Source organism: Melanerpes formicivorus, unplaced genomic scaffold (assembly GCF_026170545.1).
Source record: "Melanerpes formicivorus ecotype bairdi unplaced genomic scaffold, bMelFor1.0.p_v2 SCAF_18, whole genome shotgun sequence".
Taxonomy (NCBI): Eukaryota; Metazoa; Chordata; class Aves; order Piciformes; family Picidae; genus Melanerpes; species Melanerpes formicivorus.
In genome coordinates, this window is record NW_027142370.1 from 8,006,835 (window position 1) to 8,032,587 (window position 25,753).

General features: G+C 43.4%; 1 protein-coding gene across 2 annotated transcripts in view; it reads right to left on the minus strand.

Annotated features, from left to right (window-relative positions):
* CRMP1 (collapsin response mediator protein 1) overlaps positions 1 to 25,753 on the minus strand; it is a 51,706-nt gene that overhangs the window by 11,335 nt on the left and 14,618 nt on the right. For both annotated transcript variants that reach the window (XM_068149497.1, XM_068149498.1), the window contains exons 2-9: positions 23,915 to 24,003; positions 17,837 to 18,021; positions 16,062 to 16,226; positions 10,556 to 10,617; positions 8,889 to 8,969; positions 5,712 to 5,780; positions 3,520 to 3,640; positions 2,244 to 2,400 (exon numbers count right to left, since the gene is read on the minus strand). In XM_068149497.1, coding sequence (XP_068005598.1) covers positions 2,244 to 2,400; positions 3,520 to 3,640; positions 5,712 to 5,780; positions 8,889 to 8,969; positions 10,556 to 10,617; positions 16,062 to 16,226; positions 17,837 to 18,021; positions 23,915 to 24,003 — 929 coding nt within the window. The remainder of the gene's footprint in view (positions 1 to 2,243; positions 2,401 to 3,519; positions 3,641 to 5,711; positions 5,781 to 8,888; positions 8,970 to 10,555; positions 10,618 to 16,061; positions 16,227 to 17,836; positions 18,022 to 23,914; positions 24,004 to 25,753) is intronic.

A 25,753-nucleotide genomic window follows, 5' to 3' on the forward strand; every position in this document is an offset into this window, starting at 1 on the left:
TGTTTCTAGAAGAAGCCAAACCCATGTATTTAACAGACAAAGGGCAGTTATGTTTTAGCAGTTCCTGGTTATTAATGACTGACTGGTGTTACTCCATAAGACTAAACCAAATCTATCAGTTAAACAGTCATTTATTATTAAATAGTCATTCTAACATGACAATAAAGTCAGAAGATTGCAGTATCTTTTCTTCCTTTTTCCTGCTCTTCTGCCAGCTAAGCTCCTCATGGCTTACCCTCACTCTGTTTTTTGCACTCTGATTTGTGCAACCATGAAAACATGAATGTCCTAGCCAGGCCCTGTAGCACTGCCCATTTCCCTGAGTTATGCTCTTAATTCCTACACCTGGAAGACAAAAAGGAGTTGCTTCCTCCAAAGTCTTTCCCTGCCTTCTGAAATTCAATGACATGCACTTCATTCCCCAGTATAATCAACAGAAGACTTCTGAAGCTGAAGCTCAAGAGCTGCCAAGGCCTCCTGATTAACCACACAGACACTCCTATTGTCTACATACAGTCTGCTCTTACATGGGGAATGAACACTGGATCAGCTGAAAACCTGAGACAAGAAGGGATTGCTATGGAAACACCTCCAAAAGAGGGAGTGGTGGGAATTAACAGTGGCCATATATGTATCTTTAAATCACACAGAATGGTAGGGGTTGGAAGGGACCCCTGAAGATCATCTGGTCTCCTAAAGCAGAATCACCTAGAGTAAATCACACAAGAACACATCCAAGTGGACTTTGAATGCCTCCAGAGATGAAGCAGCCTCTGGGCAGCCTGTTCTTTAAGTGCCCCAACAATACTTTGCCACATCTTATTCTTCACTGTGAACAAGGCTTCCAGGGCAGGTCACATCATCTGTGCAGCACAAAGATCTCACATCTCCAGTTCAGAAGAGGGGGCAGGCCACAGCAGCAAGAATGCAGCAGTACATCATGGAAGATGAAAGCTGCCTCAGGGTGCACAGCCCACAGGTGAAACCAGAGCCGATTGTCATGAGGCAAATCCAATCTGCAAACCCCATGAGACCTGCTGGGGTTTGACACATTCAGCTTTTCAGTGAGAAATCAATGCTCTCTGTGGCAAGCAGCACAAGCAGTATGCAAGGATTTTTTAATGAATGCAAAACACTGGTCTGCTAATGAACAGCATTAACAGACAAGTGAAAAAACTGTCTTTACCATCACCCTCCCACAAAATTCCCCACGAATTCACGGCAGGCTGATAAAACATACAGCTCTTTCTTTTTTTTCAGTTTCCCAGGATAGATTTAAAGTCTTAAAACTGAAAGCAGGCTAAGCTGCTGTCACTTAAGATCCAGGACTTTAAGCCACTGGAAATTTAATATATAAAAAAAAGGCCCTTTTTTTTGCATGCTTGGAGGATAATGAAAACTTCGGTGACTCCTCAGTTTGTCCTTTCAATGTTAGTGCTAAAAAGTCATCATTTGAATTCCAGTTCTAAAAATTCTCTTGCTATTTTAACCAAGCTGTTTTGACCCAGATAGTAGTGGGTTTGGGACTCTCTTCTAGAAAACACGTGGCTGTGTCTGACAAAGTGAAGAGCTGAACAGTTTAATACACATTCACATGTGCTGGCTAAGAGCCTTCCCCTCACACAATGAGCTTCGCTCTTCACAGTGCTGGATCAGACCAGAAAAGTAACTTTTCTTCCTTGTCCTTTTTTTTAAAGGAACAGAAAGCTCAATTATGGAAGATCATTTCTGCCACCAGACCACCACAACAGAACAAATTCCTGTGCATTCCTGCCAGAGCTGCATGTAACTCAGAGCTCAGCTGTGCATTCATTAACAGTGCTGTCCGTGCAGCAGTAGTAGAGCAGCTGAGTTAAAAGCCGGTGGACTGCACGGCCTGAGCCACCATGTGCAAGGGGAGATATATACATATTGTGCTGAAGATTACTGGGCTGCACAACCAGGAATCACTTGAGAAGCAGAAAGAAAAATAATTAATTCCTAAATAGCCAGCAGTTGGCTCTCTGTCATGGTGACCAGGAGCTGGACAGTCCAGGAGTGCTCATCTGTAGCACCCTTCAGGTACTGGAAGGCTGCTCTAAGTTCTGACAGCCTAAAATAAGGATAGGGTTTTCTGTGTCCTATCTCTGCTGTTTTGTGTATGAGACTGGTCTAAATGAAACTGAACTGATCTCCAGATCCTTCATCCCATGTGGCCTTTGCACTTGCCTGACCACCAGCCTATAACAAAATGAAGGTCTTACCATGCTAAGAGTGAATTCAAGTGATCTGGAGTGGTAGGATCAGGGCTCAGAGGTGGCGAGGTCACAAAAGCTGCAGCTTTGGCCCAGTTTTTGCTCCAGTAATGTGTCCCATCTGTCCCCAAGCTGGCAGTGATTGGCTCTCCAAAAACAAGAGGACCTTGGGGAAAAGCAAAGATACACAGGAATTGATTACAATCCACTCTCTCTTCAGCACATTATACTGCTTGCTGCATGCAGTCATGTATAATTTAGACATTACTACATGGCCAGCGTAGCACCCATAAAATTAAGCAGCCCTGACTTTGTCTATATGATAAAAAATTAATCAGGAGGCCCTCTGAGCTACACATACTTTTGATCAGCATATTTACAAAGCTCCCTTTCTAATGCAGAAGGAGACAGTTCAGATCTGGTTTTAATTTGTACTGTTTTAATCACAGCCATGTTCTCTACATTGCCCTTCTTCAGAGTGCATTTATGTGGAGGATGGGCTCCAGCAGACAGATGCCTTTTTACCACTCCCAGGTTGGGCACAGCACCAGCAGATTGTTGTAGTATGGGACAACCCTTCTCCAACAGCAGAGAGCAGCATATGGTCCTCAGCACCATACTCCAAGACTTCAAGAATACAAATATCAAGATGATACTTTGCTCTCTGGCTTTTCCATATTGCTTACACATTTCATAGGACCAACCAAGCAGAACAATCCAGACTCACAAATGCAGCTTTGAAAGGTGCCTCCAGGCTCACAAGACCCTTTTGGGTGCTTTGCAATTTGGATCCCTCCATGGCCCCAGCCAGCAGTGCTAACTTGCAGATGTGCCCAGCGCACATCTAACAGGTCAGCTTCCAGCAGCAAGGCCAGGAGTGAGATCAGGCATCTTTAACAGCAGATTCACTGCCCAAGCCACCCCTCTTAGGGTAATAGCCTGAAACACCCCCAAAAGGCACTGAGATTGCACTAGACCCTGTTAAGAATAAAATCTCTCTCTCCCATAAATACAGATACAGCAGTCTAAGGGAAAAGTAAAAGGAAAGATAGGATAAAGAAGTTACAACACAAGCTTGAAGGGGACAGTCTGTGGGGAGAGTTTCACAACTGAAAAATGTAGGAGTCTGTGATGGTGTTGCCATTCTTTGGTAACCTCTCCCTGTATCTTGTGATTTGGGTCAGCAGGTACAGAGTACAGGGCTTTCCACTGAGCTTCTATTGAAAAACAAAACAAACCAAACACATAACAACCTGAATTTAGGGGAGAAAAGGAAGTCTCTTACCTCTCTTTCTGGCCTGTGCAATGATATCAGCTGCACTCTTGCTCATCACCTTGGTGATGTACACTGGGCAGTTTATTCGACTGGCAATGGTGATGGCACGGAATACTGCTTCTGCTTCAAGCTGAGGAAAACAAGGAGGAAAATGTTAACTACAAAAGCAGACTGAAGGAAAAAATAAACTGGAGGACTAAGCCATATTTCTCACTGTTTAGCAACAACTCCTCAGGGGTTGATTCTGCTTTTTCTATAGAGAGAGAGACAGTTCTTGGGAACAGAGCTAACCCAACCTCAGACACTTCACCTCAGGAGCCATGGACAGGCAGTACTTGCTAACAGGGTACAGCTGCCCTGGCACTAATACAGCTCCCTGCACTCCAGGAAAGGTCACATCCAAATGGCTCCTCCTTACCTCCCTCCCACCTTTCTGCTTCAGACTTCTGCCCTGTAGTTGGAAGGAGAACTGAAGAAGAAAATGTTTCCCCAGCTTGGAGACAACCCTTCCCTATGCCATCTTTACATAAGGATAAGATGATAGTGAATGTAAAGTATGGAGACAACCTCTTGGAGGTTTGAGGCAGCCTCTCCTTGGCAGCTTACCCTATGCAATCTTTACATAAGGATGAGATGACAATGAATGTAAAGTATTCTCAAACAGCAACTTCAGCACTATGGACTGAATTTAGCTCATAATCCATAAAAGCCTTTGAAGCATCGCCCAGTAAGTCCCCTCTGTCAGCAAGTGTAAAGGCAATCTCCTCCCAGGGAACCATTTGGGACACAGGCACACAAAGCAGTCATCTTCAGACAGAGAATCCATATTTTCCTCTGGCTCTGGAGACTCCTTTCCCAGCCATCAGTTAAAACTCCTTCCCCCACAGACTCACACTATTGGCATTTTAATACCTAAACCTCTGTCATCGCTGAAAACACTGAGTCGATGGTACAGAACTGTCCCTCCAAGAGCTGAGGCAACTTAGCCCTTCCAAAATTACATGGCTCAATTCTTCACTGTCTTGTGAAATATTTTTTATTTAAAACAAAATGGATTTTTGTTGTGATTCTTTTTTTTTTATCACCACATTTGCTCTGGAAGCCCCAGGTGCACCCAAAGACGATGAGGGAAGGACGCAGGGCCTCTGTACCCCAATGCTGGGGGGCTAAGGTGATCAGATGCATGGTCAGAAAAGCACAAAACTCCTTCCTGAAAACTGCACAAGCAGATTTTCCTTAGACTCTTTTTTCTCATTAAAAGAAAACAACCCCAGTATTTTAAAGTAATTTAGGCAGCAGTTAAACAGCAAAATGAAAACATACATAAGCAGTTCAATAGAAGAATGTGACCAATTATTCCCCTGCCTTGGGGAGAGGTTATATAAAGATCAGCAAACCACAACAACCTCCTCTAGTTTAGCCTCAAATCCCCAGGACCTTGTCCCTATAGTCTTTGAGGAAAACAGTCACTTCCCACCACCACCCTCCCTCATTCCATGGATGTTCTGAATGTGTACATTAAGGGACAGCCACATGTCTCCACCTTTTCTTTCTTATTAAAGAAACCCTTTCCAGATGCCCAAGATGATCCAAGCCAGGGCCTGGGGTTTATTATGAAAGCTGTATATAATGAGCTGCCTTGCAGCATCTTTCCATTTTCACATATTTGCATTTCTACAGCCTCCATTTCTGCTACAAAAATATCTGCTGGCACCAGCACAGATTTGTGTGGGGGTGTGTGCATAGGCATGGTATCCATGTTCACATGCATCTTACAGGAGGCTTTCACCCAAAGCATTTTAATGAATGCAGTTATGCCAAAGCCTAACCCACAAGCTGCACTGATGATTTTTACCCTGACAAGCCCATTTTGTGGGCATCACAAATCAAACCACAAGGGTCACGCTAAAAAAATACACCCATGCCTGGGGCAGCTCCTGGGTGTATAAGGACAAGCTGCTCTTGGACCAAGAGAATACAGCAGCTGCAGCAGCAAGAGGGTGCTTCAGCAAGCAAACCTAGCTGGAGGGGACTTAAACTTCACAAGGCTTTGAATAACACTGGAAGAGGCCACGTGAAAAGCAGTCTGCTGCCTTCCCCCATGCATTCATCTATCATCTGTGCACACAGAAGCCAAACTCTTGTACTACCTACTCAACAAAGCACTGCCAACAAATGACAGAATGAGGGAAGCCTCTTACCTCCTCAGGCCTGCTCAGGGCATGTCCCTCGGGTCCAGTGATTCCCATCTCCAGGATACGCTTTTGTTCCTGCAATGTGAGGGAGAAATGCTGACAGCTGCTCCAGTTCGAGACCCTGGCACCAGGCATCCTCTGGCACATTAACAGCCATATTGTCTGACTGTCCATTTTGGGTCTGTGTGACTCTGCTGCTGGGGCAGAAAGGCTGAAGACACCATCTCTAAACCAGTCCCATGCCACCCCAGCATCTGCTCCATGATGCCAGCATAGATTTCAGGGCCAGATTTGTCTCTGCAGTGTAACAGAAAAGATTCGTGCACGGAGCTATTGGGCTGCACCTTTGGAAATCTTTGCCCTCCAGAAAGTCTTACTTGGCACCAAGACACCAACCCTGGGAACAGGCTTCAATTAATACTCTGAATAGGTAGTTATGGATATTTCTAACCTGCAATTCTTTATCTGCACAGGTTCCTCTCTGGCTGCAATCCATGAAGGATTGTTACCTTCCTCAAACTTCTAGCAGTGCTGACATTTCATCAAATAAAATCTTGCCTTTGGCAAAAACAATCTGTGCTACCCAGCTTCACAGCAGTGGGATACATTTTCCTGTACAGACAAAAAGCTTCATCTGTCTTTTAAGTGAAGATCAGGAAGTGATATTGGAACAATTTTCCCTTTTTGCAGAAAATGGTGGTCAGCCACTTCTGATCTGAGGTTGGTCCAGGTCTGCCAGCAGACCAGAAGCAGGAGCAGAGCTGTTGATACACCTCTGACCCTGTCCCTGCTGCCCACAGGTCTCTAATGAGCCAAGTTCAACCAATGTAATGGCTTCATGATACAGACAAATGTCCCCCAGAGATCAGGATCAGGTTACTGAACATACTTCACTGAGTTGCCTAATAAATATTTGATCCCAGGTCCCCAAGGGTGAAAAGCTGACACATTACCAACATACTCCTGAGCAAGATATTAGTTACATGTGCTTTTGGCTTCATTGCAATCAATCAAGGCTGAAGAGGCATTAATTGTAATGTATTTGTCTGAGGGTGTAACTAAGACTATTTTAGGTAGAAAAATCATAGTCTTTCACAGACATTCTTTAAAAGTACCTGTTCTAAGTCATTAATGCAACAGCTCTGAACAGTGCTGGCTAAAGAATTCAGATAATTAAAATAGAAGGAAAGAAATAAAGTTACAAATGTATTTTTAGAAAAGGGGGGGGGGAAAGGCAAGATGGCAAAAAAAAAAGAAAGGTTACACAAACAAGGTTACACAAACTAGGATTGATTTGAACCTTGAAGAAGTCATCAAATCAGATCATATGATAAAATTACCCACCATAAGAGGGTTTCATAGTGCTAATAAGCTAGAACAGTTGTTTGATAAGATCAAATTTGTCTTTTCACACAGGACAGTCCTGAAAAGCCTCCCTGCAGACAGCTTTCTTTTCACTATCCAAACAGTCCTTTTAATCAAAGCATAAGGAAAGCCTGACTTTGAGACGTGGCAATGGTGAAGAAATCTGGTGATGCAGAGCATAATTCACATTTCTTCACCACTTCCTCTTTTCCTAATGATTTTTCTGTCTTATATGTTCATATTCCATGGCCATATATTAAAGCTGAGAAAACTGCAGGTGAAACAGGTGTCTAGCAGACATGCAATTCCATCAGTGTGCCTGGATGTGAATGGGGATCACATCAAAACATCAGGGGTGCCATTGCGTTGGTTCCATTTTGCCATTCCTACAGTAATATCAGTTTATTATATTTCTCATTATTTACTTAGATTCTGCTGGGTATTTTAAGCTGTGTTAAAACTTTAAATTTTGGTAGGTTTACATCATGCTAAACTTTATGGGCAATCAGTTTTCCTTCCCCCCACCTTGAATCCAAATAAGGGTTTTCACCTCGTTTCAGCAGTGGAAGGACAAAACTGCACACTGTATGTACCTGCTGACTCCTCACCAGTAACTTTTGAGCCCTGTAGTTATTTCAGCCATGCTTGAAGGGGAAAGGGAAAGAAGGCTTTCAAAGAGGCAAAATCCTTACCAGGCAGTTAAAGGACAGAAGCCCATACAGGGAAAAACCACAAAATAAACTTCCATGGGCAAGAGCCCACACTGCCCAACCATTCATACTTTCAATCTAGGGTCTCACGGCCTTAACCTGAGACAAGGTGGCTTCCCTAGACCAGATCTCAGAGACAACTTCCTTTTAGCTGCTGTAATTTCTGTCAGCTCTGCAGCCTAGTCCTTAGTGGATAAGTCAGCAGATAAAGAGCTCAGCAGATAAATCAGTCAGCTCACTCAGAGCCTCATGAACCCCAGAGGGGCTCTGTGCACGTGCAAGGGATCAGAGGAGGAAGACATCTCTGCAACAGCCTTAAAAGATTAATCTATCACAGATGCATAAAACCTAAAAGCAGCCACCCAAACCTGCTCATTCTGATTTATAGGGGAAATCCTGGCCTCAGAAACACCTGTGGGAGGTTCACTCTGGACTGCTGTCCTTGGGATACCTCTTTCAGTGTGCTGTGGCACAGATCAGAGCTACAGCACACCCACTGTGAGAACACTACTACAGACCTGCAGAGTGCACTGGGGATCCAGGACAGTTTGCTGGTTGTGAGAGGCATGTTCAAAGAGCATGCCTTACACTTGAATGCATGTTTTGGAAATGTTTAGAAGGTCATGGTGGCTACTTATTCTCAAACTTCAGGTCTATATTAATGTTCTCAAAAATAAAACTGGTTTGAGAGCTTTACCAACCCACTCCAAACTCACTACGCTGCTTATGCTGATAGCTGCAGCTGAGGACACTAGCATAGATCTTCCCAGTTCCACTTTTTGCCTTCAAAAATCTCTGAGGAAAACTTTACATTGTTCTGATTCACTTGTTTCAGCTGGACTGAAATCTTGAGTGCTTTTGCCCTCCTCATCCAGTCCTCATCTGCCAAGGCAAGGACCTGCCTGGATCATTGTTCTACCTCACATGCTCCAAGCAAAAGGGCCTCCACCCTCTCACCCCAGGCTTTGCACCAGCAGCGTGCATGGCATCAGGCTCAATTAGGGGAGGTAGTTCCCTTCTTCTTCCCTTCTTTCTCTCTCATACCTCCCATATCTCTCTCTCATGCTTATCTTCTCAAAAAATGAAGCAAAAATTGCAGTTCACTCACCTGAGCTATCAAGTCTCCATTTTCAGCATGGACCAGGATAACAGCCCCAAGACTTTTTAGAAAGGTAAAGGCTTCATAAAGCTGCAGGTGGTACAAAGAAGGAAACACTGCTGAATAAGGAAAACACATTACTTAACACTCAGACCTCCCTGTTCACCTGAGTTTTGCACCTTCTATGTTGGTGATTATCTAGGTGAACAGCAAATTGTCTCCCTTTTCCACTCTGCTTTCTACACATAGCCTGAGCTTCACTGCTCGGCGTTGACTCACCCATCCCCTTTCACACCACTCAGCCCCAGGATGAGCTTCAGCACTCTCTGCACCCAGACAGGGTCAGAATTCCAGAGCAAGGCTGCATTTCCCTCAAGGTATAATGTCTCCCAGAGCCCCTTGTATTGGAAGGTCACCTTTTCACACCCTTCCACACAGGCCCAGGTTTAGTGAGTGTCTTCGTATGGTAGTTTTAGCACATGTAAGCCAGAACTATTCCCACGGACTGCAGACACTTTTAGTACAGCTAGAACACCTCTTCTGAAGTGCAGGCATTTTGCATCATCTTCAATTCTGCAATTAAAAGTTGCAGTATTTTCTCTAGAGCATCCTTTCTTTATTGCTTTCTGAGATTCAAAGCCATCCATACAGGAGAGAAACAGTTGACCCTCTTGCCTTTACTGAGAATTTCTAGCACAGAGCTAGTGAAATTCAGTTCCCTTTCCAAAAGACATTCAGCTTAGGTGCTCCCAGTTTAAACCAGGCTTCAGCAATGTGGGGGGCCAGGTATCTAACACAGATCAAATTCTGAAGACATGGTTTCTTCCATGTCCACTTTTGCAGTAGGACACCACAGCAAGCATTGAATGGCTCAGAATTCACATTTAAACAAGCTAACAGGCATTAGTCTCGCCACACACTAAACATTTTGATGTATTTCTCTTGGCAGTTCCAACAGGGAGCTGAATTTAACAGGCACTGCCTCTCAGAGAATATTTATATATTATTATGACTAAAATTCCAATTAAAACCACATGTATTGGAGATGTAAGAACAGTTATTTAAGAGGCTGAGAGCTACAGCGCTGGGAACAAGTAAGAAAGAAACATTTTCTCAACTGAATAAGCAAACATTATTATTACTAACAGATGCCATTGTCCATTTACAATGACCTGACACTCATGAATGGGAAAGCTGAAGAGTCTGGAATCTGTAATGAGCTCTGAACAAACAAGCTCATTGTTATCTCCAGCTCTAATGAGAGAAGGCCACCTCCCCCAAAGAGCAATTCCATTTAGCTGTTTGCAGCAACCCAGAAATTCTTGAAACCCCAGAACTGCCACTGCCTCAAGTGCTTCATTTTTTCTCCCCTAGAGTTCTTGAAAGGTAACAGCAAAACAAGGTGAGGGGGAAATCCTGAGCAGTGTGAGTGGTTGCAGTGCTGGGAGACACCAGGAAATCTTTGCAGAAAAGTGAACGTCATCCACTTGAAGGAACACGTGCAGATGTTCAGCACTGACTCTCCAGGCAGAACTCCTCCACTGTACATTTCCCCCAGTGCCACTCAGGTCAGTGAGAACATTTCCTCAGGATTCAACCTCAGCAACTCCTCAAGTGTTGAAAGATCACAGAAGAGGGCACAAGATCACAGCAAGGAAAAGCACTCAGAGCAATACCTGGCTGTCGGACATTTGGTAGAGATCTTTGTAGGCCATGTAGACTTGAAAAGAGTTCACACCTGTTCCAAGACAAAAATCAAAGGTGTTGCCATATAAGTGGGTTCTTAGGTTGTAATTTAACATAAACTCCAGGAAAAATAAGTCAGAGAGTATGTCTGGACTAGGCTTTTCACTAGCAACTGCCAGGATTAAAGCATGGCTCCACAACTTTAACATGAGGGGAGTGGAACACCAGAACAGGTCACCCAGGGAGGTAGTTGAGGCCCCATCCCTGGAAATATTCAAGGTGAGGTTTAACAGGGCTCTGGGCAACCTGATCTAGTGGAGGATGCCCCTGCTTAATGCAGAGGGGGTTGGACTGGATGACTTTTGGAAGTCCCTTCCAACCCAGACATTCTATGGTTCTATGATTCTATGAACTGCATTACAGTTGCTAGAACTATAAGCTTGAATCCTCTCATCTCTGGGGGAATTTGCTGGAACCTGTGGATTCCCTGTGTTCAATCCAGGCTTCCCACAGCCATCACCACACACAAGATAGCTTGTAGCCAAGTCACAAACAAGTGATGGTGGCTAAAGCAGCACACAAAATTCATGAAGTTTAAAAGAACTTGTGTAAGGTTCTGTGAATCATTTTCCTTTTAGCTTGCTTTAGCTAATCAGGAAAACATTTCAGCCAGACCTGAAACTCTGCTTTTAAAAAGATAAGCTTTTAGGTAAGTTCACCCAAAGTGCTGCAAGGTTGTAGGAACTGTGTATCTTAAATTGCATGCAGACTTGCTTTCTCTTGACCCTACTTCCCAATAACCCAGCTTAGCTGATGGCAGACACTGGGAGAAGGTGGAAGCAAAGCCTAAAACCAGTTACAAGGGCAGCTCACCATACTTCTCCTTCCACTTGCCAAAGATGGAAGGATTTATACTGGCAGTCATGCAAAATCATGAAAGATGACAGCTCCTAATTTTAGAGATCAGCAAGAAATGTTAGTGTTGAGTGTTGGCTGCCAAGAACCAACTGCATTCAGGCCCCTACAAGTTTGGCTCTTTATTTCAAAGATGAAATTATTTACACGGCTTTATAGTCTAATGGAATGGGAATTCCAAACATCATCTGCTCATAGTTTCTGTCCATATGAATTCACATTAGTTTATCAATTTGCCTTACTCTCTAGTTTACTGACAATATCCCCAGTTTGCTATAAGGGCTTATCTCAGGTTTCTAGCTAAAAAGAAAAGCAAATTCTAAGCTGCCTAAGCCATGCATGCTGCATTTCAAATCAGCTGTCATGAAAACTGCATTTCCTGGGGCAAGAGGGAAGAGATCTGGTCCTGCTATTTATGTTAGCTACATCAAATGAATAAGGCTCTCTGATGAAGACACAACTTCTTCAGGAGACAAGAAGATGCAGCTATACCCTCAGGCAGAGGGTATGGCTGTTCACACTCACACAGAGGCTCTTTCTATTCACAATTACAAGCCTAAAATGCCCCAGAATACATGCAGGATAAAACCCTGAAATGATCCCTGGTATTATGTCTTCCTGCTAAATCCAGGCAGCTCAAGGAGCAGGAGCTGGCCCCTCCTTGCTGACTTCCATGCTGAGCAAATCCAGCCTGAAACATGGAGCCCTGTCAGCCTGTAAGCCCATCCTTTCTTCCTATTCTCCTATTCCTCAATTCCCAGAAAACACACATGGGCTTTACTGACTGGAATCCCTCAACCTATTCCTCATTGCACACTTTCAACATACTTAGTATGTCCCTGCTTCAAAACATTAATTCAGCTTGACTGTGCCTTCCCTGGGGCCAGTGTGTACAGCCTCCTGCCTGCAGCACCTCCTCCCCTCTGACTGAGCACATCTGCCCAGCCTGTTGTGCAGGAAAGCTCTGTTTCTCTTCACAAACCCATACAGTCTCTCAGATGTCAGCTGCACCTAGGAGCCACCTTTCTGCATGAGTGACCATGCATACATGAAGCAATGAGAGATGTGTCAAGGCTGGTCCAAGCCATGCCAACTAGCCTCAGTGATGGCATGTGACTGAATCCTCTCCCACACACTTCTCTGTAGGCACAGCACTGGGTTATCCATTGCTCCTGCTTATCCACTGGGATCTAGCCAAAGGTAATTCATTCAACCACAAAACCACAGGACATATGGCAGCTTTCTCTGGGGACTGTGGGTGGAAAACATACACTGACCCAAGTAATACAAGTTCTCTTCCTTTTTGTTTTATTTCCTTTGTATCCTCAGCTGGTCCCATGTGATCCTGAGCTTCTCCTTTACAGACAACTCCAACAGCACAGAGGCAGAGCTCTCCCTTACTAATGCACATCCATGACCCCAGCTACCTTTCACTAAGTGGAAGGGCATCCCATGGGCTGCCTTTATAAGCTAACAGGGAAGATGGTTTAAACCTTTATGAGATACCAAGGTAAAATAACACAAATTAATATACAGGCATCCAAGAATAGACTCATTGTCTAATGCCTCGCTCTGCCCTCTTTATCTACTCATTGGAAATATGTGTTTTTAAAAAAGCCCTGGTCTGTGGCCATAATGCTTAGTATTTGTTACATCCTACCTTCTTCTTAATGTCCTGCTTGCTCTCACACCAGCAGCATTTAAAAGGATCCTCCCCAAACTTCAGACAGTGCTACAGGTGTTTTTGAGCAGTGCAGTAAAGGATCAAGTGAGGCTCCTGTCATCACATCTCAGGCTGCTGTACCTTTGCATATACCAGAGAAGCCCAGTCCCATATTAGTTAATGCTACAAGCTTGAGTCTTTATAATCAACATTTGGTTCTACAAAATCTCCAGACCCTTCCAAAGCCTGTCTTTGTATTGACTGAGAACTGATTAATTATTCACTTACACCTCATGACAAGGTTACTCATGCCAAGGCTGCATCAGCCTCACGCAGCCCTGGTGCTCAGCTAACCCACCCACCAGACAAGCAGCTGAGGACAAAACCAACCCAGAGTCCCAGCTGACGTAAACCAGAGTCACTCCACTGACATCACCTCTGTTTGCACCAGGGGGCTCGAATGTTTCCAATTATCAGCAGATATTATCCATTAACTTGAAAGCCCTTGCCATGCCACACTATCCCCCATTGTGCTGCTGCTGCTTTCATACTGGCCCTTACCTCGTGCCTCCTAGCACATGACAATTTCACACTGACTGCCTGAGACTTACTGCAGTATCTGTGAGAACAAAAGTAACCTCCTAATGCCATCATCACCAAAGAGGCCACCAAGTGCCCCACCACACAACCTGGTTCAGGAACCACTGAAGACCGGAAGGCAGGTCAGAGTTAGATTGAAAATTCACATTTTGATAGTTGGGAGACAACTATTAACCTAACCATCTGCACCAGGCTTTTAATGTCAGCCCTCAGGCAAATTTGGGAGTGCTGAGCCATCTGTGATCCAGGAGCCCTGGAAAATAGTACCCAACCTTTGAAACGAGGCACTCAGTGCTTGTCCGAGAGCTCAGTCAGACCACGCACAGCAGCGTGTCCACGTTAACGCTGAGAGCAGGGAAACAGCACAGATTTGGCACCACCAGTGTTGACAGATGTCATCACCTTGTAAAAATCACCTATATTCTAAAGGCCTATGTCAGACCAGCTGCAGTTTCTCTAAACCATGTGCAGTCTTGCTGATGCAAGGCATTTGCTGCCTAAAATCTGGTTGTACAGCACATGTACTGCTAACGTGCTGCAATACAGGATAAATTCTCCTACGTGACTGCACCTCCACAGTATCTCAGAGAACAACTGCTCACTCAAAAATAGAGTTGTGCTTTGGTTTGCTGTATGAATTTTTTCAAAGGAGAATTTTTCAAATCCAAGTCATCACTAGCATTACACCTTCCCAAGGATGCTGCATATTACTTGGACTTGCCAACACGAGGGTCATCCAGATTCACCCATGGTAATTACACACCATTTCAGAAAATATTTCCTGATTAATATTCATGCATTTTCAAGGATAGTATTAAGTGGAAAATATCTTTCTGGACAAAAAAAATCATGCTGTCAGGTAGAATTTTAAGGACCTTGAGGCCTCGAGCACAAGCCCTATGAGGAGAGGCTGAGAGAACTGGGGTTGTTTAGCCTGGAGAAGAGGAGGCTCAGGAGAGACTTATTGCTCTCTACAACTACCTGACAGGAGGTTGTAGCCAGATGGGGATTGGTCTCTTCTCCCAGGCAACCAGCACCAGAACAAGAGGACACAGTCTCAAACTGCACCAGGGGAAGTTGAGGCTCGAAGTGAGGAGAAAGTTCTTCACAGAGAGGGTTGTTAGCCTTTAGAATGGGCTGGCCCGGGAGGTGGTGGAGTCACTGTCCCTGGAGATGCTCAAAAAGGGATTGGACATGGCACTTGGTGCCATGGTTTAGTAGTCATGAGGTCTTGGGTAACAGGTTGGAATTGATGATCTTTGAGGTCTTTTCGAACATTATTGATTCTATGATTCTCTGAAAATGATTTTCTCAAAGCTAGATTCAATTGCCCACACACAGGTATCTGGTACCACCAAGACAGCCTCTATGTATAAAACTGCCACACTGAGCTGGCACATGTGGAAAAGGATCTGTAGGAGTTTTCATCTGTGCTGTTCTGCAGTGGTAGCTGGAATCCAGCTAGGCTAACCTACAGCATCTCACATGATAGTAGACCTGTTAATTCAACTGAATCAAGCCTGTAAGTGGCTTAAATAGATTCCTGAAGAAGTGACCTGGTTTTATTCAGTGCTGAAACAAAGTGTCTTCTGGAAACTTCAGGGAACACTGCTGGAGACCAAGCACTTGAGAAAATCAGGATATTTCTCAGTGTTAGGTACCTAAGTTTAACATCCTTTTTTTTTTCCCCTAATAACTGGAACCTATTGTAAAAATGCAGGCATGTTTTATAGTCTCACAAGAAAGTTATCCTAAGCCAGTGCTGAGAAATGAGCAACAGTCTGTGATGCCTATTTCTCAGACACATTTGCCCTTCATATTTGGGATTAATTTGAGGCAGCTAAATAGGCCATTCCAGTCTAATTAAAATCTGAACTGCTACACTTCAATGTCTCATTCTCTCTATATATGATACAGAGGATCCAAGGTGACTGGGCTGACTACCTTAAATGCTGATTTATGAGATCTAACTTAAAAGCCAAATGTGCAATGTCTGAGCCTATTTCCACATGTACAAGCAACCATGAAGTGATATCTTTGTAACTGGCAACATATACATCTTAATTTTCTATGTCTAATATTGGAGTAAACCTTCTCCCTTCTTGGGCCTTACTGATGACTATCACTAATACACAGTTTCAGGTCCATTTTACAGAACACCAAGCATGTGTTCAAGGTAGTGCAGAATCTTGGGCAGAATAACCAGGGCCTGGGCATTTCTGTTTTGGATGATGCCTTCATTAAAACAGTTCAACATTTTACCCCCATATGATATTCCAAGAAACTCAAAAAAATGCTACTAATTTTCACTCACTAACCTTTGTCTTGCACCAGCACTTCCAGCTCTTCTCGAATCCCATCATACCAGCTGGTGATGTCCACATGGAGAGAGTAATCACAACAGGATTTGGTGTCAGCTGCCTCATGCCACTTCTCAAAGGAGGTCAGTAAACTTGATCCAGGTTCTGGAAACACGTGGTCAACTGAAAAAGAGATTCAGCATCTGTTACCCAGATTGCACACTGCTCAGATTTCCTCAGTGCCTGTCAGTAGCCCTCCAGCAGTTCAGCCAAAAGAGAAGCCTTGGAGGCAGACTGTGTGCAGACCCTAACTTTGGGATGTTAGGCCGATCCTGCTGTCTCAGATACAGCAGACTTTGTGGACAGTCTCTACTAAAGCTGAGCCTGGCAACCTGCTTGGTACAGCATCCATAGTCACAAGTGGAAGATTCAAGCACTGCACAGTTTAAGGAAGGTTTGTTTCTCTCTTAATTGTTTTGCAAAAGACCATACGTTCTGGACTTACCTATACTTATTGTCTGATGTCTCTGTTTCTATGTATTTCATAGTAAACATTATTATTCACCAGGGTCTCACAGTCACTGGACTGACCCTGTATTGACCAATATATCAGTGGAGATGTCGATTGCTTTCTCAGCAGCCAGAACTGGGAATACAGCCAAAGTTCAGAACACAGATGATGTAGAGCACAAACACTCAGCCACACTATAGGGCAGATGAAGTGTGCTGCAACTATACATCTTCCCTGTCTCAAGCCTTTCTGCATCTGAAGGTGACACAGTGTTTACTGGCATAAAAGAGAGACATGACTACTTATGCACATACACTTAACTTTGCAGGGCTATGTCAAAGATAAGCATGGAAACAAAGCAAGAGGGGCTTACCAGTGACATTTGCAAACCTCATGCTGCAAAGGAAGCCTCAACTGAAGAACATTAATTGAAAAAATTATTACAGAAGTAATGAGCAGCACAGCATTTTATGCTTATTGCCAGAGATCCTTTCAGCTTACACAAGCTGCTGAACAGGGGTAACTGAAATATTACTGCTCAGCAAAAGAAGCCACATTCCAATCCAGCAGGTGTAAAACCCCACTGGGTAGCTCCTCTGAGCTAGGAAGCTAAGACACTTTATGTCACATGAACTGCCTCACAAAGCCTAATCAGTAGTAGGAAAGAGCTGGATCTCATTTTGTCATGTGGTAGACAGAAGAGGGTCTTAAATAACTTGTCCCTTCCACCAAGAAAGATGTTCCTCCAGGACATCACTGGTAAATGCTTCCTCAATTCCTGATGCCAAATACAAGTTCATAAATAAGCATCTTCTCATTTCCAAAGCCCTTGAAATCTCACTGGGTGGGAGCAGCAGGTGTTTGCCAGATATTCTGTGCCATATTTACTGCAATAATTACATGTTTGTTCAAAAATCCCATGAGTAGGTACAATACCCCCAGGGCTCCATCTGTATTTCAGAGGGAAATCCAAGAGACAATTCCTCATGCCACTGCCTGTTTCTTTCTGGGTAGGCTTATTTTCATGCCAGCTCTGGGTGACAATGATAGAGTCACAAAGTAGTTTTTGGCTAGATGATTGAGTCCAATCATCATCTAACTACCAAATCTGGTACTAACCCACATCTCTTAGCATCACAACAGACGGATCTCCAACACAGTGCCCTGAAATTTGAAGATGCACTGCAGAAGACCTCAGATATGAAGTCTTCTGCACTTGTTGCCATCTATGGTACATGAGCTTCAGCTTGGGGTGGGAAGAGTTAGTACTGCTAGTACTCACTGATCATGGTGGTGCCCCCTGCTAACGCTGCTTTTGTGCCTTGATAGAAGTCATCAACAGCAGTCATTCCTTGGTAGGGCTTTTGTAGGTAAGTGTTGACATCTATTCCCCCAGGAATAACCATGCGCCCGTTAGCCTCTATGGTCTTGACTCCTCCAGGAACAATCAGATTCTCTCCTATTTGCCTATGCAGCAAAGAAAGCCAGTGTTATTTTATTTAAACAAAGAAGCAGAGGGGACAAGAGCTATTTGAGGCACACAGGGAAGAGGAACCTAGAGGCCCTACAGAAAGAACTGGGATCCCAAAGGGAAGGTAAAGATCAAGCACCTGCTCCGGCTGCTCTGCACAGCACTGACAGAACAAAGCATCCATGAGCCTGCCTAGCTCAGCCCTGTGCTTGGGCTGCTCTGCATTGCTCTAGAGGCCAATAACGAAGTTGTAATGCTCAAGCATTAAAAACTGATTATTTTTTTATATGATTCAGGGTGAGACTTAAGTGTCCTGTCGTTAAACCATTACAAACGTCTAGAGTTAATACTCTTTTGGGAGCTCCAGTTCTGTATAGTAAGTTCTTAAATGAAAGCAGAAAAACACAGATCACATATAACAGCAAGATGGAATTGTAAACAAATTGCAGAAGCACAAAGCACATCCCACAGGAGTTATAATTACTTTGTAATCAAGCAATGCAAATTTATCCTTGAAAGAGATCTAAATATGCCACGATACAGAAATGTGTAGTTAAGAGACCCGAACACCTCTGTCACCTATTCTTCATCCTCCTCTTATGGTTAAATCTCAGTGAAACATTGTGCAGAAGAGGGTATTTAAAATGTTAAATAACTGTTGCCATCTTTTCCCCTTCAGCTGTTCAAAATAGACTTTTTTTTTCCCCTCCCACTATTAAAAATACTAATCTGTCCCAACATGCTGCTATCAAGCAAACTGCAGATACCTACAATCAAAATACTTTTGCTGTTCATTGAGTAAATTACCCTTTAACTTCTAAAGCCACATTAAATTTTTATTGCCTATGGTGCCAAACAGGAAAAGGCATGGTCTGTGTGGAAGCCATGCCTCTGTGCTGTTACACTGTAATATATATTTGGGCTTGGAGACAACTATGAGGTAGTTTAAGTTCACTTATTTTATCTTGTATTACAGCCACACAGTCCTTGTCTTAATTTCCTTTTGTCTGGGATAAGATAACATTTATCCACAGCTAAACAAATAGCCCAGACATCTGAGCTCCTGAATCCCTTTCTCCCATATTAAAATGCGACTCCCACCTACAGAGCAAAACACAGCGACTGATTAGCAGCCACTCACAACAAGCCAGAACAGAAAATGAATATAGCTGTTAATTAAACCCAGCAAAATGCAGGGATAATTATTCACACTGGAATCTGGCCAAACCACCAGAGTTAATAAATAGCCCCAAGAGGTCAGGAATTTGTTTCATATGCTATGCAAAAATGTCACCTCCAGCAGATTGGCTTCCCCCATGCTCCAGGTTTTGGCTGGAGGGAAGCACAGCCACTGGATCAGCAAACTCTCCTCAGCATCCCATGCTGGGGTCTCAGTCACTCAGGGCTGAACAAATCCAAAAGGGCTTACTCATGAGAGCTGACAACACCACTTGAAGCCATGCAGCTCCACATCTGGTGACTCATCTTCATCAACACTATAGCACTGGGAGCATGTCATGGCGTGGTTACAGCTGTAAGGAGCACTAATGATGTCACCACAAACAGGGAATTGATATGAAAAAGCCACTAGCAGGCCAGCACATCCAGTTGTGGGGGGAAAAAAAGTTGTAAGAAGCTCCTCTGCTGTTAAAATCTGACTTGCAAAGGCATACCACAAAGCACTTGGATAAAGTTAGGTAGCCCCATGCACAACAATGCTGTTGCACTCGTTTTCCTTAGTTGAATCCCTTGCCTGTGTTTAATCAGAGCAAGCCTCAACCTTTGTACAGTGTTCATGTGGCTAAAAAAGCAAACTGGGGAAAAGAAAAAAATGACTGTGACCAATCTCCTTTACATATGTCTGAAGTGAAATTTCACTCCACCCTCTGAAAATAGTATTAAGGAAAAAATCTACAGGAAAATGTAAAGCAGTCAGGGCTTTTTTCCTACCACCATCAGTATTTACCACTGAAGACACATACTTTAAAATGTTGAAAGAGTCCTAACTACATGCTGAAGTTTTCTGATGACTCCCTGAAACTTATTTTCAGTATGTGGCTGAGTAAGTTTATTTGGCAATGGCTGAAGTCATCCATGCTAAACTGACACAGGACCAAACAGCCTTTGTGGATGACGCTGCATTGTTACCTGTCAGGAGGCTGTCTCTTCTCTTGCCCTGACATCAAGACTAGGGCTGGGAAAAGATTGATCTTCACTGGCATTCAAGGTTATTTTTATTCTGACTGACTAAAACACGTAGCAGGATATAATGTGACAGGATTCCTGAATTGCTCACTGAATTGCTAAGCATATGTTAAGAATGGGGCTCAGTTACTTGTGGGTGAAAAACTACAATAGCACAGATAACTGCGTTGTAGACACTGTATAAATGATTGAGCTGGTTTCCTAATGCACCAGCAACCAGAAAACTCACACTCAGGGAAAGCTGATGCTGTGTGCAGCCTTCAGTTGAACAAGCTGATAAATTCTGTTGTACAGGAGCTGATTAAAGCACAATGGAAACATCAGACTGCAGCTCCCATAAGCTTAACCTGAGAAAGCTGAAAACCTTCCCCAGGACTCTGGAGTTATTTTTCTTGTTATCAAGTCTGGATCTCTTTTTGGCATTTGGCTCATCACCTGCCTTGCAATGGAGAGCCTGTTCCCAGCCACCCATTCTGCACACTTGTTAGCCCCCTTCCAGCTCAGAGGAACTAAACCCTTCACATTGGCAGGAAGAGCAGAGGACAGCAGGCACCAACCAGAGCGCGTGACCTGTCAGTGAGCAGAGAGACTGGGGCTCATTTCCTCATGTCAATAACAGAGACAGGACAGAAGCAGGCAAAATACATTATTTACATGACAGTGGCAATTTAAATTACTAAATATCTAAGTTACTCTTTAGATACCAGAGAACTGCCTCTCAGCTGCCATCTGAGTGTGCAAGGCTTAAGTTTCAGCTAGGAAAAACCCACATGCACCACTGATGCCTTGCACCTATGGAGTCAGTTTGATGATTGATAGGTGTGAAAAAGCATTTACCACCTCCAAACTATAGCTAATTTCAAACACATTCAAGGTAACATCTACATTCCTCTCTGCAGGACAATCTTCAGGGACATAAGTGTTAAAAGTCCCCATTCACTTCATTAGCCTGCAAGAGAAACCCAACCCTCAATTTTCCAATCAGCCTCCATTGCAGAATAAGAAAATTAACCCAGATCCTTTATAGCCTAGCAAAACTAGGACACTATTGCCTATTCTGGGCTGAGTGGTTTGGTATTTGCTCCATTCTGTGGAACTAATTCTGTATTATCAGCAGGATTTGCAGCTGGAGGGTTAGGGCATCAGTTGAAACATAGATGCCTGAGGTTCAAGGTCCTGCTCCAAAGGATCTTGAGCAACATTTAACAATGATGTTAAATCTTCAGACACAATGTGCAGCTCCAGCTGGAGAAACTAGAAGAGGCAAGTCCCTGAAAATATAGCAACTTCCTAGACTGCAGAATTTATCATCTGAACACTGTTAGGACCCAAGTCCATTTCACACTGAGCTGCCCTCACAAATTAGCTGCTCTTTCAGAGCCTAGATTACAAATAAAAACCTTAGGTCATCTCAATCCAGGAAACCAGGCACAGGTTGGGGTGCTGAATAGTAAACTTGCCTCCTTGGGCAAAGATAAAGACTTTTTTTTTTTAATTAAGATCTTGCCTGTCTATTCAGCATTAATTCTAGCTATGCTGGGCAGCTAAGAATACTTCCTGGGGATATGGATCCACACATGTATTTTAGAGGGAGTCTGTGCACTTCACAGGGGCAGCTGACAGGCTGGCATTGCTAACCTGTCTACCAAGTACCATTGCATTTCTGGAACCAAGGCCAAAATTTCACAGCAGTTTCAGACTCTCAGTGTCTCATGCACTTAGCTGTTAAATCAGTTCTGACACTTTCAAGTGTTGCTAGGAAATCTGCATGTGAATAAACAAAAGCACTGAAAAACTCAGCTGAAGTACCTATCAGAAAGCACAGATTAGCCAGGATGCCATTGGCCCTCTTGGCTGCCTGGGCACACTGCAGGCTCATGTTCAGCCTACCATCGACCAGTACCCCCAGGTCCCTCTCTGCCTGGCTGCTCTCCAGCCACTCTGACCCCAGCCTGTAGCACTGCATGGGGTTGTTGTGGCCAATGTGCAGAACCCGGCACTTGGATGTGTTCAATCTCATGCCGTTGGACTCTGCCCATCTGCCCAGCCTGTCCAGGTCCCTCTGCAGAGCCTCTCTACCCTCCAGCAGATCAACTCTTGTCCCCAGCTTGGTGTCATCAGCAAATTTACTGATGATGGACTCAATGCCCTCATCCAGATCATCAATAAAGATGTTAAAGAGCATGGGGCCCAGCACTGATCCTTGGGGCACACCACTAGTGACTGGCCGCCAGCTGGATGTGACACCATTCACCACCACTCTCTGGGCTCAGCCATCCAGCCAGTTCCTAATCCATCGCAGTGTGCTCCCGTCCAAGCCATGGGCTGACAGCTTGGCCAGGAGTTTGCTATGGGGGACGGTGTCAAAGGCCTGGCTGAGGTCCAGGTAGACTACATCCACAGGCCTCCCCACATCCACCAGGTGGGTCACATGTTCCAAATTTTGTGCCTTCTCCACTTAAAAACACTGTGCTCCTTTTGCCACTTCCGCAATGCAAGTAACGCTGCAACTGGAAAGGCAAAGTGAAGCATTAAAAAAGACAAGCACAGTCCACAGATAAAAGTGTGCAGACTGTTTTCTGTTATAATACCCTGAATGATGAATAACATAAGTAGCCACAGACATAGAAAGAATTGGACTTTTGATGTGATGAGAGTTTCTCATAAAAAAAAATAAAGCTCTGAAAACAAGTAGGCAATGAATTATTTATCAGATAACCACAATTATGTTTCTGTGTATGAAATTGTAGCCTCTGGAGTGCAAACTTGTTAGGTCACTAGTGAAAACGGGTAGCAGTCAAGAAAAGCTTTGATCTTTGTGCACATCAGGGTGCTTGCACACACTTTGCACATAACTTTGCAAAACTAGAGATGCCATTCTCCACTTAAGTCAAGGTAGGAGCTACAGGAACAGACATCTCTGTGACTGTTTCTCAGGCTGTGAGTAACATGTAGTTCACGTTTTTCACCTAAGGAATACTTTCACAGTCCCCATGTTTGGTATCCTGACAAATCAGTAGGCTTTTTCTTTCTGATGGTGTGAAGATTTAAGATCATATACATCTTCTAAGCAAGAACAGGGATATATAAGCAACACTTAACAACATTGGACAACACAACATGCTGTTGCTTCAGCAACAGCCAACAGGACAACTGAGAAGGTCCCCATAAGAACTGTGTAACAGAGGGCACATGTCTGTGTCCTACAATCCTTTAGAGCATGGCTGCATTCACTCAGATTAGATGTTAGGAAGAAAATGGTAATGAGCCTTTTGTCATACAGGGACCAAAAAAAATATATTCATTGTTCTTATCACTGGTTCTCATGTTGAGAGAGCCTATTTGCCTGGACTATTTTGGAAGGAACTGGGGTTGAACTGTTGGAAAACCAAATACCTTTGGTTTGCAGTAAAGAAAATTGCTACTTATCTAATCTTAGTAAACACAAAATGGAATTTCATAATTATAAACACTCCTCTACTGTGGCCTCACATCTGGAGGAAAGTGAGATGGCTGGCTGCAACATTTTGAGTCAGTACCATCAAGAAATCACAGTAGTATCACAGTATCACAGTATAACTTAGGTTGGAAAGGACCTCGAGGATCATTGAGTCTGTACTAACAGGCATGCAAAAAAAAATAATTCAATATTAAAAAAACCCAAAACACAAAACAGCAACCAACTTTATGAGTCCATCTTCAAGGTATAGGTCTGCATAGAAGGAGTGGTCATCATTGATGATTCTTCCACCTTTAATGAGCAGTCGATCACTCTGAGGAAAAAGAGAAAAAAGGAAGAAATGTGGGTGTGTTGAAACAAAGGAACATAACATACTGATGATACCAAACAGGTTTATATTATACAGGAAGCCACCAATACCAAAGCACTTACACTATATAAAGGTCTATGCCATAGGCTCACATGAGTATATAGACAGCAGAGCAGAAAATCATAGTATCACTGAATACCTATTTCTGACATTTGGGGCACAAGGCCTCATGGTTGTCACAGTCTTCCTTCCTCAAAGCAGAATTCATTGCACACAGAAACATTTGAAATCCTGCTACATCCCCTTTTTACCACCTCTTTACTGTACAAAGGCCGAAAAGGGAAGAGAAGCCACCAAAATTAATTGTCTGACATGGGAATGGCCAAGCTGAGCTCACCTGGGACTCTTGGCACCCCTGGAAGAGCAATAGAGCTTGAAATGGGAAAAGGTCAGGAGAGGCTGCTGAGCTTTTGCCAAGTGACTGTGAATGCTGAAAGCTTCTAAAGTAGTCAGAACTTTCTTTTCCTATTCACATATAAAAGAGCCATTTATTGTAAATTATTTCCTTGACTCACTAAACAATAACTCAGAATCTCCATTGTGTCCATATTTTGTACTCCTGGTTTAATATATAAACCCTGCATGTTCCAAGTTCCCAGTTTAGAGAACAATTAAACAAGTTGATATGTTTCCTTGTCTATAAAAACCAGGATAACAATACAGAGCTCCTAGAATCTATTGATTTAAAAAGTGCTAAGTCAGAGGCAGGGATGTTACAACAGCCTTTCTTCAGTGTAACTTCTCACTTATATGCAGCAGATTTACTTCTCAGCTAGTATTTGAACATTTGGCAGGTGGATGGCCTCTATAGCATCCCCATACCATTTTAGAGAAGCAAAAAGGGAGCAACAAAAATTTTAAGGGGAGAAAGAAGGAGAGAAATAACATTTTAAATACAGTCTGTGACACAAAGTTTGAGGCTTTTCTCCATGTGCTGTAACAGAGAGATGACCCTGGGGTGGGGGAACCAAGGCACAGAAGTGCAATGCAACACGTCTCAGATGTTGGTACCTTGTTAAAAGTATGCAGATGATTCCAAGTCCTCAGCTTGGAATCTGCCAGAGCAGGCTCCCTGTTTTTTTCCCCAGCCTTTCTACTGCCACTTGTAATTGCAGGAGTTGTGAGCCAGCAGCTGGAATGGTAATGAGTCATTTTCCCATGTGCTGGCAGCTGCATCTCCTCACCATGATGATTTACTACAGTGCCTGGTGACCTGCAGAGACCACCATCTTGTGAGCTCTTTTTAAGCTCATTCAATTGCTTTTCTGAACATTAACACTGCCCAATTACAAGAGGCAAGAGCTTATTGCTATGGGCAGGGAACCTTACCAGAGCACTGCATCTGTCACTTCTAATGAGTCAAAAATCCCCATACTCATCAAGATGTTCTGCAATTTATATCTTTTTAAACAGGCTAAGATGCATAACAAATAAAACCCAAATTTAACAGGCCAGGAAAATAAGACACCCTAAAATAAAGCAGAAGTATAACCTCAGCAAAAAATATAACTGTAGACCCGAGGTTTTGACATGTATTTATACATAAACATATATAAGTGGCAAAACTAGGTATTAATCTGAAACTAAAAAGGACACAAATGCAGTTTCTATAAAGCACTCAATTATGTGAATCATCCATTAAATTAAGCATCACTTACAGTTTATAAAGGATTACTGAATATTCAGCTACAAA